Source organism: Paramormyrops kingsleyae, chromosome 10, assembly GCF_048594095.1.
Source record: "Paramormyrops kingsleyae isolate MSU_618 chromosome 10, PKINGS_0.4, whole genome shotgun sequence".
Taxonomy (NCBI): Eukaryota; Metazoa; Chordata; class Actinopteri; order Osteoglossiformes; family Mormyridae; genus Paramormyrops; species Paramormyrops kingsleyae.
The window spans coordinates 32,735,847-32,754,399 of NC_132806.1; the positions used below are offsets into that span (position 1 = coordinate 32,735,847).

At 44.3% G+C, this 18,553-nt stretch overlaps 1 protein-coding gene across 6 annotated transcripts; it reads left to right on the plus strand.

Annotated features, from left to right (window-relative positions):
• The first annotated feature begins 781 nt into the window (after positions 1–781).
• Positions 782–18,550, plus strand: LOC111833425 (janus kinase and microtubule-interacting protein 2-like). Of its 6 annotated transcripts, XM_023791670.2 has the most exons (22): positions 782–1,097; positions 5,735–5,988; positions 6,614–7,111; positions 7,683–7,892; positions 9,696–9,794; positions 9,988–10,134; positions 10,861–11,001; positions 11,295–11,348; positions 11,433–11,555; positions 11,702–11,830; positions 12,443–12,526; positions 12,683–12,745; positions 12,847–12,945; positions 13,117–13,215; positions 13,709–13,762; positions 13,883–13,948; positions 14,180–14,248; positions 14,356–14,433; positions 15,116–15,319; positions 15,697–15,762; positions 16,052–16,125; positions 16,299–16,435. In XM_023791670.2, the coding sequence occupies exons 2-21, from the start codon at positions 5,860–5,862 to the stop codon at positions 16,100–16,102; spliced, it is 2,463 nt and encodes an 820-aa protein (XP_023647438.1). In that variant the 5' UTR covers positions 782–1,097; positions 5,735–5,859; the 3' UTR covers positions 16,103–16,125; positions 16,299–16,435. The 6 variants fall into 6 exon arrangements, with proteins under 6 accessions (XP_023647438.1, XP_023647437.1, XP_023647436.2 ...); XM_023791669.2 differs by lacking the exon at positions 16,052–16,125 and having other exon boundaries at positions 16,299–18,550; XM_023791668.2 differs by lacking the exon at positions 16,052–16,125 and having other exon boundaries at positions 16,376–18,550.
• The last annotated feature ends 3 nt before the right edge of the window (positions 18,551–18,553 follow it).

The window sequence follows — 18,553 nt, forward strand, 5'->3', positions numbered from 1 at the left end:
TGGCCAAGAGTCAGCTGTTGAAAACGTTGTGCTGGAATGCATGGATTTGTGTTTTAGAGAGATCCAGAGGTCCAATAAATCTGTGGATTGTGGCTCAGTGACTCGGAATGTGAGTACTGTACTTCATGGGACCATAGCGACTGATTAGCAGACAGATATTTTGCGATGCGATCCAATGCAATTATGGTTAATGGAATTGTTATATGTAGCTTCCTTGATGTGATTCTTCCATTCAAAAAAGATCATTTTTTTGAACTTAAGAAGATGACAGTGTATTACAAGATAATGCAAAGACTTAAAGTCTCCTGTTAAAGCCGATACCTGCTGTGAAAAATTCCAAATTGCTATTTGACAGCCAGGGTACCATCCTGTGCAAATTTCAATCTGTTGTGTCTTTTGCCAAAATAATTCCAAGGATGCTTTTTAAAATAATGACCAGAATTCAGAAGTTAAGGATCATCTGCACTTAAAACGTCACATTGCTGCGTTTCTTCAAACATATGAAGATGACAAGGTAAATGTGGCAAGTGAAACTACAGGTGTGTTTTATTAAAGCAAGTGTGATATTATCAATACAAAAGTGTAACTTTCTGAAATTACTCAAATAAATGTTGCAACATTTCAAAATACATCCTTATTTAGAAAATTACCTGGACTCTGTATGAACCACTGAAAGGTACACTACTCAAACCACTACATAAAAAACACACGTGATTAACTTTTCCCATCGTTTCCCTAACCGCTAACCACATCACATCCCTGCGATCAGCATCTTCGGCTGAGGAACCTAATAAATGTGGTAGAATTATCCGGCGGAGAAGCGGAGCGGAAGCTGTCAAACCGGGCATATTCGCTAAGGATGCCGGCGACGGCGGGCGGGGCCTGCCAGCATCATCATCACCGCTATCATCATCCTCACACGCAGCTGCTGATGTTGAGCAGCACTGGAGCGATAGCGGGGCAGCCATGAGCTGCAGTTTGACTGGCGTAGGCCTTGCCGCTTCGGGGGTATTCATACCGAGGTAAAAGAGATTATTGCAATTGATGACGCTGAACATCCGACGGGCTGAAGGACGCAGCAGCTTCTCCGCCTCATGGTTTGTATTTCGAGTTCACATGTGTGGGAATTTCCCCATGCGTGTTATTAATGCGGCGATCAGTAATGTTAAAGCTTTGGAGCCCTGGAGGAGGACCGGGCGAGGGCTGCTGCTCGCTACCTTTACACATTCGTATAAATGCAGCCGTTTTTATTAGTATTTGTCAGCCCCTGAAGCCATTTTCGGGATAAAAACAAGCGACTGTTCCTTTTCATTCTTTCTTTTTATTTATCATATTATTATGGCGAAGTATGTCAGCACAGTTCTATCTAATTTTATGTTATTTTATTCTTTTCCACCTTCTTATGCTGTACAGGGTTAGTTATGAGGATACCTGCGGAGGACCGGGTCTGTCCGCCGGCGCTCGGGCTCACTGGCGTTCCTGTATGATGCGTGATTGTCCGTGTGATCTCTCCAGGGTGTCCCTTGCCTGGGGGTGGCTCCGGCTCCCCTCCCCCCTCGTCTGGGATAGGTGTATAGATGGATGGATATTACGCTGATCAAAAATAGAACTGCTCTCTCTCTCTCTCTCTCTCTCTCTCTCTCTCTCTCTCTCATGGCAGTCTTCGATTTATTTGTTGGACGCATGTAAAATCGCCTCTATGCAAAACTGAGCGGATCTGATGTTTGCATTGCCGCTGGTCTTTTACTCGATCTCTTTTATTGTTGTACTGAGTTGTAGTATCTAAGATATGAGGCAGCATAAAGCAAGATATTTGTTCATGTCCTTTAACACCCCTGTAAATTAATATGATTCTGGCTTTTAAGACAGTTGGATGGCGACCACGGTGTACATACCAGGGAGTTAGACAAAGTGGTTCGGTTACTGATGAAAGCCCAGAATGAATTTAGGCCTCAGAGATGATGTGTTCTGACCGTCCGCATCTCACATCACCATGACTTAATTTCTTTATCAAATTCTTAAAATGTGTGAACAAAAATACTGCACACTTAGTGGCGCTCTGTCACTACTGGTTGATAGTCGGTACTAGATATATGTTACGAAATTAGTAAAGAAATAGTGTGCATCTGGTCTTTAGAACACATTTTTAAAGGCATGTAGTAAAAATAATACCTATATACAGGTGTTTTATACTTTCTCCAAGTGACACAGCATGGTTTTATTGTATGCAAAATATAACATATTGTCTTGTTTTAAGCAAAAACTTCTTTTAGTGTAACTTAGGAGGACATGCTCAGAAGTTGCACCAAGCTAACGTCACATGTGTAAAATACTAGGTTAAATGTCACATGTTCAAAATACATTGACAAAAATAGACTCATTTGTATACTATTTATCAAAAAATAATATTGAAACATGTTTCAGTGTGTTTTTACCTAACAGTACAGTCATTTATAGTCATTAATAGGGGTGCAAGTTATACACATACAGTACTAATGATAGTTAATGCAATATCATGATGCAATATATCAAGTGTACCTTCAATTACAAAACAATGCAACGGGAATACTGTAAGATTCAATACTTTACAAAAAATACAAATATAAAACTAAATAAAAAATAAAACATTTTAAGAGGGGTAATTGAGAAGAGGGGGGTAATTGATAAAAATGGGCTGTTGGCACATCTCTGCGTATCCAGACAGTGAGACGTAGGAATAGAGCGTCTGTAAGTCCTCACTGGTATCCTGCTCCTTGCCGCTAGACTTGATGTCTGACTCGTCGTTGATGAAATACTGGAACAGGATTCCGTGTCTGACCGGTACTTTTTGTCTGTCCCCTTCGGCAAACTTTCACGATTGCGGGATCCCTCGAGAGATTTTGTGTGATCACCGGTTATCGATAAACAGGCACTAGGAATATTAAGGGATTTTCTTTCACTGGGAAACACCTCAGACAAAATGGCAAATGCATGTTGGGCAGCTGAGCCAGAATGTTCACCAGAAACAGGAATCTTTACGGAGTCGTCCTTCTAGAAGCTGTCCCTCTAGATCAGGGGTCACCAGCCTTTTTGAAACTGAGAGCTACTTCACGGGTACTGAGCCATACGAAGGGCTACCAGTTTGAAACGGCCTCCTAAACTTATCTAAACTTCATGTTTAATAATCATGTTTTAAATACTTTTGTTTTTAGATATTGCCATTTTCAAATCTATATAGATGCAAATGTGATTAAAGAAGAATAGCAACAGGATAAAATTTAATTTTAGACGCTGCTCACTGGTGAGTTAGAACAGGGCGACTCGTGGTTCCTGGGGGCATCCTGGTGCCCGCGGGCACCATGTTGGTGACCCCTGCTCTAGATACAGTCATGTCATATTATGTGTGTGTTCTGCACTTGGCAAATGTACATTGTGCACTGTGGAGAAAGTAATGCATAGAAGCTGGTGTTCTGTGAAGTCATCTCTTCTGGTCTCTATTTTAAGTCGTTCAGTGTCAACACTGGGCAGTTCTATATTTACAGTACAGATACATTCATAAATAATTTGTGAACCTCTGTTTCAGGGCTCCCCAGTTCCGGTCCTGGAGAGCCAGTCTGCACCACAGTCTGCAGATTCCCCTGCTGAAACACACCTTATTCAACTGCTGCCTTTAGCAGGTGTGTTTGAGCAGGGAAATCTACAAACTGTGGTGCAGACTGGCCCTTCAGAACCGGAATCGGGGGAACCCTGCTCTATTTGTAAGTTTTCTAAGTTTTGTAAAACACACATTACAATGAAGTAGAAACCGTTTATGTACAAACTGTATATATTTATATATCATAGGATATTTATTTAGTTTTCACAAATATTGACATTACCTGTTAATTGTGCAGATCATGTCAATCACATTTCAAATAGACAGAGGGCCCAGTGGGTTGGGGGCCTCGATTTTTGCACGTTAGAATACGTCCAGGCATTATGAAACATTATACTGCTTCAGAAACTGCTGTTCACGTTATTAGATTCTTCTTCTGTCACTGGAAATGATGTTTGTTTCTTCGTGGGTTTTCAGAAACTTCAGCCCTTCAGACTTTGGCTTTAGGTGCTTAAGGCTGGGGCACTCTGAGCAGAGGATACCGAGTCAGCCCTTCAGACTTTGGCTTTAGGCACTTAAGGCTGGGCCACTCTGAGCAGAGGATACCAAGTCAGCCCTTCAGACTTTGACTTTAGGCGCTTAAGGCTGGGGCACTCTGAGCAGAGGATACCGAGTCAGCCCTTCAGACTTTGGCTTTAGGAGCTTAAGGCTGGGGCACTCTGAGCAGAGGATACCGAGTCAGCCCTTCAGACTTTGGCTTTAGGCGCTTAAGGCTCTGGCAATCTGAGCAGAGGATACCGAGTCAGCCCTTCAGACTTTGGCTTTAGGCGCTTAAGGCTGGGCCACTCTGAGCAGAGGATACCAAGTCAGCCCTTCAGACTTTGACTTTAGGCGCTTAAGGCTGGGGCACTCTGAGCAGAGGATACCGAGTCAGCCCTTCAGACTTTGGCTTTAGGCGCTTAAGGCTGGGGCACTCTGAGCAGAGGATACCGAGTCAGCCCTTCAGACTTTGGCTTTAGGCGCTTAAGGCTGGGGCACTCTGAGCAGAGGATACCGAGTCAGCCCTTCAGACTTTGGCTTTAGGCGCTTAAGGCTGGGGCACTCTGAGCAGAGGATACCGAGTCAGCCCTTCAGACTTTGGCTTTAGGAGCTTAAGGCTGGGGCACTCTGAGCAGAGGATACCGAGTCAGCCCTTCAGACTTTGACTTTAGGCGCTTAAGGCTGGGGCACTCTGAGCAGAGGATACCGAGTCAGCCCTTCAGACTTTGACTTTAGGTGCTTAAGGCTGGGCCACTCTGAGCAGAGGATACCAAGTTAGCCCTTCAGACTTTGACTTTAGGTGCTTAAGGCTGGGCCACTCTGAGCAGAGGATACCAAGTCAGCACCTCACTTCTTAGAAGAAAACTCACTTTTGCAGAAAAATATTTTTGGGATTTGTATCTATCTGTTGGTACATCTGATAGAACTTTACTTGAGGGGACACAAATAATGTAGTGGAACTCTTACTCAATGTATTAACCAGAAACTAAGTGTTAGTTACATACTGATCCCATGTTTGTTCATCATTAATGAATCACGACGGTTCATGTATTTCATTCAGTTACTATATTTGTTCATGATTTGTACTTCAGTAATAATTGAGTTACTAAGTTACTTGTGCCTCCTCAAGTGAAGTGTTACCGTATATATTTGCGCTTTCAAAGTTTTAGCATCGATTGATTGCATCACTGTTATGGAACGCCCCCCCCCCCCCCCCGAAAAGGCACGTCTCTTATTGACTGTCCTACTTTTATCTCTTCCCCTGTTACCCCTACAGCCTATTGGTTACCTACCATTGATCTGCTCCATTAGGTAGATGCTACACGTAGAGGGAGAGGGACCTCAGGACTGTGATTAGAGACACTCACCGAATAGTGAGCTCATGGATCAAATTGTAAAACGCTGAGGTTTCTGACCTACTCAAGTGCTACAGCCCCAGTTAAAACTCGCTGCTATTATGTCCTGCTAAACTTTAAACCAGTGCAGGCCGTGAGCATGCAGACCAAGTGTCCCTCAAGTTGAGTTATCATGGTTTGCTAGGTTACAGGATTGAGAACGAGTGAAGTCAGTTGCAAACAGATGTTTGTGGGTCTGTTTTCAGAGCATGATGCTTTTCTGCAGGTCATCAGGCCAGTAGAATAATGGGAAGGAGGAAGGACTGGAAGCCTTGGAGGACCTTACATTCCATCTATGAGGTGATGGACTTTTCCAAATGAATGTATCAGAGAAGGAGCTGATTTGATGCCATGGCCAAGAAGGGACGTCCCAAGGGCGAGAGGCCCGAAGCTCTTATTTCCTCCCTGCAGGCAGCTAATGAAGAACTCAGGTCCAAACTCACTGAAATTCAGATAGAATTGCATCAAGAGAAATGCAAGGTATGTTTCATTTTATCATGGTATTTTGGCTTTCTGCAGTATCTCATGAACTTTCATGAGATACGCCCGAGATTTTTACTGAGAAGATTAATTTAGGCAGGCCCAATATTTTGTAAAAATGTAACATATAAATGAATCATTCAGTCGACCAGCAAACGAACTTCCTCCATCAGATAGCATCTCTTAATCCCCTCCCCCATTCCTCATCATTCCTGTCTTCTATCAATAATGCTACACATCATCGAGTTGTCACGCCATGACATTCACGACTCACATCTCAGTGGCCGTAAACAAGGTTAGCTAGCTGTTTACAATTGCTAGCCAAGTTAATATGCTACTGCAAGTCTAAGAAGACAGCTGAATTGTTTCTATGTTGTTGTCCCACAGACTTATCCTGCATCTCGCACATGTCTGCTTGGGTAGCTACGTAATCGGTGTGCTAGCACAGACATACTGTGACACAAAAGTGAAGCAAAAATGTGCAGGACTCCAACCCTCCAGGACTAGAGTTTGATACCCCTGGTCTAGCCTGATACGAGTAAATTCCAGAGTTGCTTGGATCACTTTCAGCGCTCAGTTACCAGCATTCCTGCTCTGTCATCTTCCCAATTCTTCATGTTGGCAGGTGAGCAAGCTGGAGCGGGAGAAGTCGCAGGACGTCAAGCGGATCCGAGAGCAGGAGCAGCGCCGCCACACGGTGGCGCTGACGGAGCAGCGGGCCCGCTGGCACGAGGAGAAGCAGAAGGAGCTGCAGGCCTTGCGGGAGACGCTGACGCGCCAACATGAGCAGGAGGTCGCCCGTATTATCAAGATCCGCGATGCCGAGAACCAGCGGCTGAAGACTGCTCTGAGTGCCCTGCGCGACGGCAGCGGGGAGAAGGTACGGACGGCCCTCACGCTGGAGGCCCGGGAGGACGCCCGCCGATTTTTTGACCAGGAGCGCGTAAGGCTGCTTCAGGAGATCACCGAGCTCAAGACCTCCAAGAAGCAGGCGGACCAAGCGTTGAGTGACATCATCCAGGCTGACAAGATGAAGGCTGGGGACTTGCGCAGTGAGCACCAGCTGCACCAGGAGGAGCTCTCCAAGATCAAGTGGGACTGCGAGCGTAACGTCCGGAGACTGGTGAGTGCATCTCCATGATATTTGTGGAATGCCAAGGTAGGTAGAATATGAGCTTCAGGAAGCACAGTGGGTCAATTCAAAGGCCTGTAGGACTTAAATGGGCAACTGGATGTGTAACTAAAGACAAATTTATAAGCAGTGGCAACCCTGACAGAACTGAGCAGGGGGTTGTCTTGGGGACCTCACTGTTTCATAGGGGCAGCATGTAGCTCACTGGGCTAAGCCTCTGTGCCTCTGATTGGAAGGCTACTGGTTCAAAGCCCCCGGCCAGAATAGTCTCATCTGTGGGCCCTTGAGCAAGGCACTTAACCCCCAGCTCCATGGGCACTACTGCAGGTGCAAGACGTGGTAGGCAAGAAAATTTCCCCATGGGGATCAATAAAGTGTCATTATTATATCTGATCCTGAGGTATCGTCCACACAGTCTCTCTCATTAGCTGAAATGCTACATTTAATACTTCTACAAATTTTATTTGAGGACAAATAAACCAGCAAACATCCTTTACCAAGATGTTCAGTATATAATTCCTCAGGGCCATTTATGTGGCGCTTTCTGTGCTGATATATGCAGGTAGACGAGATCAAAGCAAAGGATCGCAGTATATTCTCCCTGGAGAGGGAGCTGGAGACGGCGATGGGCTCCGTGCAGAAGCTGCAGCTGCAGAAAGACGCCCTGGATGAGCAGCTGTTCCTGGCCAAGGAGGCCGAGTGCAACCTGAGCAGCCCTAAGCGGGAGATCCCAGGCCGCATGGGAGATGGCGCTGAGCAGTGCGGGAGTCCGGTAAGACGTCTGGGAGGTGGGAAGCTGAAGAACAGCACAAACTAGCTGGACCTTGGTTATAAGCTCTAAAAACCCAGCGGAAGTTTCCAGAGGATAACGTGGATTAACATTATTTGGACAATAACACTATATGGACAAAAGTATTGGGACACCAGCTTGACCAGCATCTCTCTGTGACTCAAAGGGTATTAATTAGAGTTGGATGCCTCGAGACCACTTTTATGTGGTCTTGGTCTTGTCACAGTCTCGACGGTCTTTGGTCTTGGTTTTGTCTTGGTCTCGGATCCCTCGGTCTTGTCTTGGTCTCGCTGTCTTGGTCTTGCTGTCTCAGATCGACATAGTGGTTGGGAGATTTGGAGCAAAAAGTATCCATGACACACAACGTAACGTTCGATAATGCAACATTATTATTATTTCTCCTTTCGCGCCCTTCTAATGCAACCAATCAATAATATACATGCATTTTGTTGTGATTCAGACATTGGCGCTCATCCAATCAAAATACGCGTTATATGCGCAAAATAAGTGTAGCGCTAGTTAAACGTTAGTTAAATGTGTAATCACATGCCACTGCAGACATCAAGATGTCAGAATCTTTTAAGCACTTGTCCTTATTCTTATTGATGCATAATTTGATGTGCAGTTTGTATTGGTATATAGTATTTGTAGTTTGCATTTGTATTCATGTGACGTGTGCGCATGTCTTTATATTGTTTGATTACAGTATTTTACTTAAAATGGTGTTGTTTGACTAAATAAATGTGACCATTGACTTTTAAATAACATCTGCATATCACGTTGTGTTGACTTAACAGGCCTAATCCATTTCAGGAAAGTTGATATCATACAGTGTCATTTGGCTAGTACTACTACAATGGGACATGATGCAATTTCAAGTTTATAATTGTGTATCTTCAATTTGATGTTACAATTTCATCTACAAATTAAGTATAATTGAAATCAGTTACATATTTCCCATTCTTTAGACAGTTGTTAGATGTGCTAGCTGTTTTGTCAGATGACTTTGGGACCAGTCAGTACCCATCATGTCAGTCCTCAAAAGCACACAAGAGTCTTTTTTTTCGGTCTCGTCTCGACGTTGTCTTGGTCTTGATTCTGTATGTCTTGGTCTTTTGTCTTGGTCTTGTCTTGGTCTCGATACCCTCTGGTCTTGGTAGTGTCTTGGTCTTAGTTTAGGCGGTCTTGACTACAAGTCTAGTATTAATATGAAGGTTGTCCACCCTTAGCTGCTATAATAGCCTCTGATCTTCTGGGAGGGCTTTTCATTAGATGTTGAAACATTGCTTGTTGGATTTGCTGCCATTCCGGTTGGGTATTGATGCTGGGTGATCAGGTCCCTCTCTGTGAGCTTGTGTGGCCCCCACCTCGCAGCTGAACTTGCTCCCAGATGTTTCCACTTCACAGTCACTTCACTCGCCGTTGACCAGGGCAGCTCCAGCAGGACAGACATTTGGAGAAGCGACTTGTTGGAAAGGTGTCCAATGCTGACCAATGACGGTGCTGGGCTGGCTAACCTCTTCTGTATGACCCCCCCAAGCTGCTGTCATTGTTTGAGGCTGCAGGTTGCATGTCTGTGTGTTTAATTACACACCTGCATGTCAGCAGTGGGTGTGGCTTATGTGGCTACTTCCTGTAATTACTACAGGTGCCCCGATACTTTTGTTCATATTGTGTAAGTAAAATCATAATGTCACAGGAAATAATATGCAAGAAATATTGAGATCCATTGACATATTGATTTAACTTAAAACTTTGTTACCCATTTTTGGTGACGTGACCCAGGATTCGCGCAGGAACCAGAGGCGTCTGGCAGGGCTGAACTCCACCATTCGCCGACTGGAGGACCGCAACGCTCTGTTGGTGGAAGAGAGGAACGAGCTGGTATGAGGCTGATCATCAGCTCGAACCCGTGGCCTTAACCAGCTAGCAGGTTCCTCTGGACCTGTCATATTTGACCAGGAGTCCTGGACATGCCTTTGGTTCACAGTCAGCATGAGAAACTCCTCTGCAAAGGATCTGGGGTGTCGAGCCCCTGGCATCAGGCACCACTTCTAAGCACGTGTTGTTCTTGCAGCTGAAACGTGTTCGAGAGACGGAGAAACAGATCAAGCCCCTGTTGGAGAAGAACAGGCTGCTGGGTAAGAGGAACGATGACTTGACCCAGTCTCTCCAGCGACAGGAGGAGAAGATCCGCTCGCTGGCCAAGGAGAACATGGAGATGGTAAGACTTAAAGCTGCAAGATTATTATCACTGCAAAGTCTTCTTATAAATCAAAGGCAAAATTTATGTCAACAACGACAACAGAAACAATTTAATTTTATATACCACATTTAATTGACCCAAGGATGCTTCAAAGAGGAAATAACAAGCTAAAGGTATTAATTACAAATAAAAGACAGAAGAGATAAAACATAACCACGAAAAATATGACAGAGACAGCAGACTACCTCAAACCGTAGTAACAGAGAATAGATAAGAGGAGAGTCAATGATCAAAGGAAAACCAGCAGCGGAGAGAGAAGAGGTGGGACTTGAGTTGAGATTTGAATATGGGGGGAGACGTAGAGGCTCTGGGGAGGGAATTCCTCCACTTGGGGGCTGTAGCCTTAAATGCGTTCTGTACTGTCCAGGGTCACCACCACCCTCTACTGGATAGCAAGGGTGTACATTTGGATGTAGACGGTAGGAACATGTCCCTAAAAATACTGTGGGAGTACCGTGTCTGGTTCAGAGGGGCGATAATTTGGGGCTGATTCTGTTCCTACCAGTGTTGAAACCAAGCTTACACCCTTGGTGGAGAAGCATTTGGAAAATGGATGGATGGACAGATAGGTAGATGTTCTGATGGACACTTGTTTCCCACAATGTGATTTATGAATTGTCTTGTCAGAAAGTTACGAGGTCATGCAGTAAGGCTTTAAGGACCAAGCCATGTTTTTGTCCGTAGAAAGAAAAGATCAGCTCTCACCCTCCTCTGAAGAAGCCAAAGTCTTTGAATGATCTGGACCAGGTTCATGTCGAGCAGGAGATTGAGTTCCTGAAGCTGCAAGTTCTGGAACAGCAGAACATTATAGATGATCTGACCAGGGTGAGTCCACTAAATGCAGTTACAGATCATTTTATAGAAAGTACATCCCCATTATGTTTGAAAGTCATCTCGTATAACATCCTATCTTTGTGAAATGAAGACTGCCTTTTTTCCATGGAATCAGCTTTCTGATATGAAAATTCACATGCTGAGTCAGACACCCAAACACTCAAAATTCTGTTGTTTCATTATGTTTAACTGAAACGTTCTTTGGAGAAATATTTCTATATGGTATATTAAAGCACATGATTTTGTGATTTGCCGTGTGTGAGTTAATGTTCTCATTGGGTCAGGATAGGGAAAGACTCCGCAGAAAGCGACAGAAACGCAGCTCCAGGCCTTTGAAGGTAGGAATTCCATGGGGGCTAAAACACTCATTTATCTCAAAGGCAAGGGACCGGAAAACGGTAATAACATGCTGATTGGTGCAGAGGCATACGGTGGTGGACACCTTCTTCGGCTATGATGAGGAATCGATGGATTCTGAAACCTCGTCGCTGGCCTCCTTCCGAACAGACAGGACCCCCGCCACTCCTGATGAAGACCTAGAAGAAGTAAATCACCCGATCCCTGCCTAGCATAATGTTTGCCCAGAGTTTCTGTACGTTGTGCTGCTTAAAAGTACGGCTCAGTACGACTTGTAGAGGGGCCGTGCGGTCCGGACACTGGTCTCTCTCACTCCACCTGTGCCTCTCTGCAGGGGCTACCCTCCGAGGACACGGAGCTGCGTTTCCGACAGCTGACACAGGAGTACCAGGCATTGCAGCGAGCATATGCCCTTCTGCAGGAGCAGAAAGGAGGCGTGGTGGATGCTGAAAAGCAAGCTAAGGTGGGCTAGCAAGCTCACGCGACTTGCTGACGTTAAACAGCTGGGCAGCATAGTCACATACGAACTGAAATCTGAGATACGCTATATAGCCAAAAGTATTAATTAAGCCACATCCATTGCTGATGCAGGTGTATAATTAAGCACAGAGTCACGCAGTGTCCAGCAACAAACATTAGCAGGAGAATGGGTGGTATTGCAGAAGAGGTTAGTGACTTTCTGTTTGGCACCATCACAGGATGCCATCTCACCTACAAGTTGGTCCCTCACATTTCTGTCCTGCTGGAGCTGCCCTGGTGAAACACAAGTGAAGTGATTGTGAGGGTCAGAATGTCTGGGAGCAAGTTTGGGTGTGAAGTGGTTGGCCTCAAAAGCTCACAGAAACCTTTTAACCCAACATCAATACCAAAACCAAAGAGCAGCACATCTTACGGACAGTGTCCCAGCATCTAATGGAACGCTTTCCCAAAAGAGAAGCAACACGGAGTGGACCAGCTTCATATTAATAGCCTTGGTTTTGGAATGAGATGTTGGACAAGCTGGTGTCCGCACACTTTTGGCTGTACAGTGTGCGCATTTGGACCTAATACTTGGCAACGGCTTTATGTCCCTCAGGCTCACGAGCAGGTCCAAGCTGATCTCCTGATGTTCAAGGCCAAAGCTGAGGACCTCGAAAAGGAGCTCACCTTGAAAGGACAGGTACCAGTCCGCAGAGGCTGAGAACAGATTACCGTCATGTTCAATGTTAAATGAGTGCAGTTTTTCTGGAGCTCTTTCATGACCACAGAGGTAGGAACACATGTGTCAACGGTGTAACATGCTGCTGTAATGTGTAGAACATGGTCTAATTTTCAGGACTCAAAGTGGGTGGAAGACAAGCAGTTGTTCCTCAGAAGAAACCAGGATCTTGTTGATAAGGTGTGGTTCTCTCTGGGTGACAACATATGAATCTTCATTTTGTGTCATTTATCTGCCGCACCAGTATAACTGTGCCAGAGTGAAACTGGGCTTGTCTCTAGGTAGAAAAGCTTGAAGCGGATGTTAATCAACTTCAGAAGGAGTTACAGGACACCAGGGATCAGGGCGAGCTGATGGAGTTCAGGATTCTGGAGCTGGAGGTAACTTTCTAGGCCTGAATCGATGAGGAAAAAAATTCCCTTAAAGAGCAAGCAGCAGTTATCAGTGTCTTCAGTTATCAGTGTAACCAGGTTCTGATCTTTTGTGAACTTTCAAAGTATAGCTACATGCTTTGGAAGAAACTGTTAATGCAATATTTTGTTGTTCTGTAGGAGCGGGAGAGAAGGTCACCTCCATTTAACCTCCAGATTCACCCCTTCAGAGAGGGGGTCAGCGCTCTGCAGATATACTGCATGAAGGAAGGAGTGAAGGTGCGACTCTGACCTTGGCGCCACGTCTGTATACAACCCTGCAGTACAGCAAAGGAAACCCCAGTTAAAGAAGTTTGAAAGCTTCAATAACAGATGCTTGGAATAATTTGCAAGCATGACAGTTAGATAAAATTGACATTTGTCTTGAATGCATTCGAATATGAGAAAATGTTCATCACACATTAGATCATTTATCTGTGGTCCTGTGTGTTAAGTTTGAATGTGTGTACGTCATAAACTTCTTAAATTATTTTTTTTTATTTTTACTGTTCAGATGTTAAAATACATGTACACATAACCTAAAACTGAAGAACCCAGGAAAATGAAGATCACCAGGAACCACCCATGTGTCTTATGCTGCAGTGTAATAAACCCTATCTGAGACAGTCAGGGATGTGGTTGTAGCAGGAGAGCATCTGAGTGACTCTCAGGTATCGACTTCAGTGCTGCGTTTCAAATGATAATGACCCTGATGTGTCTGTTCGAACCCCAGGACGTCTGTATTCCAGATCTAATCAAGCTGCTGGATATTCTTGGCGATAACGGGGTGAGTATTACGTGATCATGTTAATTACTAGGTTTATATGGACTCCTGTCCCAGACAGGAGCTGGGGACAGACGGCACCTCTCTGTGTAACTGAAGTTTATGACTCCCCTTAAAATGCAGAATTTGCGAAACGATGAGCAGGTGGCCATAATCCAAGCCAGCACTGTGCTCTCTCTGGCTGAGAAGGTAAACATACCGCACCATGCAAAATTCCTAATATGCGTAACAATGTATGTGTTATTTTTTTTATGACTATAATTTAGTTTAAATAATGTAATGCGTTTTTACCATTTATGTCCCCAAATCGCTAACATTAGCATAGCTGAAGTAATTTCAATTCGATTTCTTTAGAAGTCATTCACAAGGTAAAGGGGTCTGTTTCTCTGACAGCAGTGTGGCCTCTCTGTCACCCCCTAGTGGATCCAGCAGATCGAGGGCACAGAGGCGGCTCTCCATCAGAAGATGGTGGATCTGGAGGTAGAGATGGTGGGTTTTCTTTCATCCTGTCACCAGAGGCCTCGGAGGGAAGCTCACTGAGACCTGCTGCTGCCAATAACCTGGGCACCTTCTTCACGTCGTCTGTCTTTATGCAGGAAATGTTCCGCAAGCAGAAAGGCTACCTGGAGGAGGAACTCGACTACAGGAAGCAGGCCTTAGACCAAGCCTACACGGTATATACACTAAATACTCCCTTTTTGATGGTAAAACTCATGTTCATGCTTTTAAATAAGGTTGGTCAGTAACACGGTACTTCATGGGGCACAAATAACTTAGCATTATGCTATTACTTGTGTATTAATTAACTACAAAATAAGTCTTAGTTACGTACTGATCTCATGTTTATTCATTAATGAATCATGACACACGTTTTATATCAAGCAGTTACTATACTTGTTGCTGTATCTGTTAATTCTGCAAACCTCCGTGAGCCACTGAAGGAGCAAGTAATGAGTAACACAAGTAAAATACTAATTTTGTGTTTGTTCATCATTAATGAATTGTGACGTATCATCTCAAGTAGCAACTATATTTGTTCATGATTTGTACTTCAGTAGTAACTGAGTTACCACCAAGTATTTGTGCCCCGTCCAGTAAAGTGTTACTGGTTGTTCTTACTCAACTGTAATATTTTCATAATGTGGTCTCTGTTTCATGCCAGATCCTTAAAATAGAATTCTAAGTTTTTAATATCTGACTGGAGTTTGTGGTCATTAGGGTTGCCCCAGGACAGTCAGTCCTGAGAAACAGATGTTTAAAAAGAGACGTGTGTGGCAAAGCTGGAGGCCGCCTGCAGGGGGTGCTGTTTGGTTTGGGGAGAGGTGCTCAGGCATGCCACGGCCTCTCCTCCCTCAGCAAATCCAGGAGCTGGAGGCGACGCTGTACAACGCGCTGCAGCAGGAGCCCGCGGTGCTGTACGGGGAAGCACTTAATGACAGGCAGCGCGACGAGCTGCAGGCCGCCGTGGGCAAACTGCGACGGCAGATGCTGCGCAAGAGCCGCGAGTATGACTGCCAGGTGCTGCAGGAGCGCATGGAGATGCTGCTGCAGGCCCAGCAGGTGAGCACCTTCAGGCTGTGTAACAGTTCAGTTCCACACACTTCATGTGGCTTCCTCTGGACATAGCCATGCCGAGAGGGTGTGCATTAGTGATTGACAAAATGACACTTCATGCACCATACTTTCTGATCCCTCTAGATGGTGCTCTTGGTTTACTTTGGGGCATGCTTCGTGCCCTTTTTGTACAGAGAGCACCATCTAGTGGAGTCAAAAAATACAGCGAATGGTTCATGAAGTGTCATTTTGTCCATCACTAGTGTGCATCCACACAAAGCCGCTGGCCAGGTTCACTCAGGGTCTTAGAAACAACACTGCAATGTTGCGGTTGTGAAACTGAATCTTTTACAGTGGAGCCTTTCGATCATTTCGCACTGCAGAGAATCCGAGATCTGGAGGACAAGACCGATATTCAGAACAGACAAATCAAGGACTTGGAGGAGAAGGTGAGGAGGCTGTGGTCATGTGCAGGTCACCTACCTCTGTCACGCTGTAGGATTAAGTTCCTTTGTTTGCACTGTAACAACAAGATATCAAGTGACACTGTTGTAATTGAGATCTGCCAGGAAGCCCATAGTAATTCCAGGTGGGAATGCAGCACGTACACAGAGCAGAGTACACGGTGTTAAGGGGCTGCTACTTGTTCAGATAATGACAGTAATTACACATGAATAGCTGCACCGTATGGCTTTAACTAACTCTCTCTCTTTTCCCGCTTTTCTCTCCCTTTTGAAGTTTCTCTTTCTGTTTTTATTCTTCTCTCTTGCCTTTATTCTTTGGCCTTGATGTCTGTGACATGACCTGCTGAGGTGGGTAGACCTACTAAAAATCACACAACACGGATTGATTGCTTTTCAGTAGAACAGAACTAAACGAAAGCCTGGTCCTACATGCACTGTGTTATGCTGGTCTTTGCTCTGCCGGTGCAGCTCTTCACTTCTGACAGGCCGTACTGATCGTTCTCTTGGCTCTCTACCCGCAGGCCCTCTGGCAGCGCGAGGACACTGTACACAGCAGCATTAGTCTTAAACCATATGTTCACCCTGGCCTTGTTTACAGCTTTTACACATATGTAGCAAGAGCTACTCCTGCCGGATGAAGATAAGCCATTTGCTGGACCATGACCGGAGATTCTGCACGTTTCCTTGTAAACCCACAAGTAACACTTATAAGCTGCAGTATTAACTAGTGATGGGAACTTCTGACTTTTATGGGACAAGATGTGACATAAAAAATGAACCCCCATCTCAGATATCAAGCAAACCAAAGATGGGAAACCTGTTTCTCTGCCATGCAGGGGGAAGCTGAACGATATTATTGTCTCGAGGTCAGCTGTGTTTGGGGAGGCGCCCTCTGGCTGTTGGAGGGTTAACTGCGGGCACCCCTGTCCCCACCGTAAAACCTCTTTGAAAACCCGCGCGCCTGATATCTCAACGCACTGTGACGGAACATAAAGAGGATCACGTCTTTCTGCAAGTATTCAGCAGATCTGAAGGTGGGGTGGCAAACGCAGCAGATCAGTGATCACTGCTGCTTAATCCTTTTTAAAAGATTTTTTTTGCTAGTTATTTTTTGCTAGGTTCTTTATTTTAAAAAATATATGGAAAAGACGCCTTTGTCTTCACATTCCGAGATATCGGCTTGTGTACGCAAACATACACTATGCAGCTGAAAGCGTGTGTTCACAATCACCTACTGTTTTCCTGCGCGGACAACTGGACCAATCGATCTCAAACGCAAGTTCCAAACTGGAATCGATTTGTCTCTCCCCCATCCCTTTCACTCGAGAAATTATCTCCTGTCTGACAGACTTGAGGTCAAATGCACTGGTATTCATATGCACCTGGAAATGCGGTGTTTAGCGATAGTTCACTTTGAACTGAATGTAATTGTGTCGCATTAAAGAGCATGTATCCTGCAAACATACAGGTAAGCAATGCTGAATTTTGCAGCAACAGACTCAGAACTGCCTTATTGCATTTACTGGTAATGGATTACGTAAAGCACTGGATGTGATTATTACGTAAAGCACTGGATGTGATTATTACGTAAAGCACTGGATGTGATTATTATTTTGTGCTGTACTTATGTGAACCTTATACATACAAATTATTTTCCTCAAAGAATTTAAAAACGTGTATGTTGGATAAAATTGAACACTTGGGTGTGAAAGACAATCTATTTTCTAATTTTAATTATCACACTGTAATTCACGTTCAGTTTATCGTCTCAGTACAGCTTTTTGTTGCCTAGCGCAGTATTTCCCAGTCCGGTCCTCATGGACCGTCTGTGGGTTCCCAAGGACTGGTTTGAGAATCACTGGCCGGGGGCAGAGGGAGATGGTTCTGTGTTCGCATTGGCGATGGCTTGGGAAAGTATATACATGTTTGTAGCATACAGCATAAAAATGCAGTTTAAAAAGTCTTGTTAAATTCCTTAATTCTGAGAGAATGTGAAGGGCACATGAACACTGCATTTGTATGCTAAATCTGAATATGATCAAACTATTTAATGAATGTACAGAATTTATTTGTATGCATTTGACCCCAGGTCTGATTCCCTGTCTGTATCTATATGCCTGATGGATCATGGAGTGTTTGCTAGTTTGTAAATACCTGCCACGTTTGCATTTTGGTGGATTACGATGAGAGCACTTCAGTTTTTTTCTTAAATGTCTTTCTCTGCAGTTGGGAATAGTTCTTTGTTAGATGCCGTCACAGACCGTGTCTGTAAGAAATACCTGCGAATGCGTTATTGTTCCTAATTATTGCCAAGCTGTGGTCCTGCTTGAAAAATATGTGAATAAGAAAATTATTCATGAACAGTCAACAAATGAAGGACACATTAAATGGGATGCACATAGCACTCAATTCTGACTGATTTCCAAGGATATATCTATTATAGACTGCCTTAAATTCACAGATCTCCTTTGACAGTTTTATTTAACGTGGTGTTTTGGTATTCACTTTTACACGTCTATTCTTTGTCCATTTATTTTTACTTTACTGTTATATTCTTTGTAATATATGCAGCAAAAATGAACTAAATTAAATATTCATGGCCTTCAAACGTTTGCACCTTTACGTTGTTATGCTGCTTGACTGTAAGATGCTTTACAAACTGACTCTGAGGAACCAATATCGGTCACTTCTGTTATTTTGCATAAACAGATCTTAAATCATAGGTCATAAACACTGTATACCGTCACAAATAAAAAGGGGATGATCAATATAACAC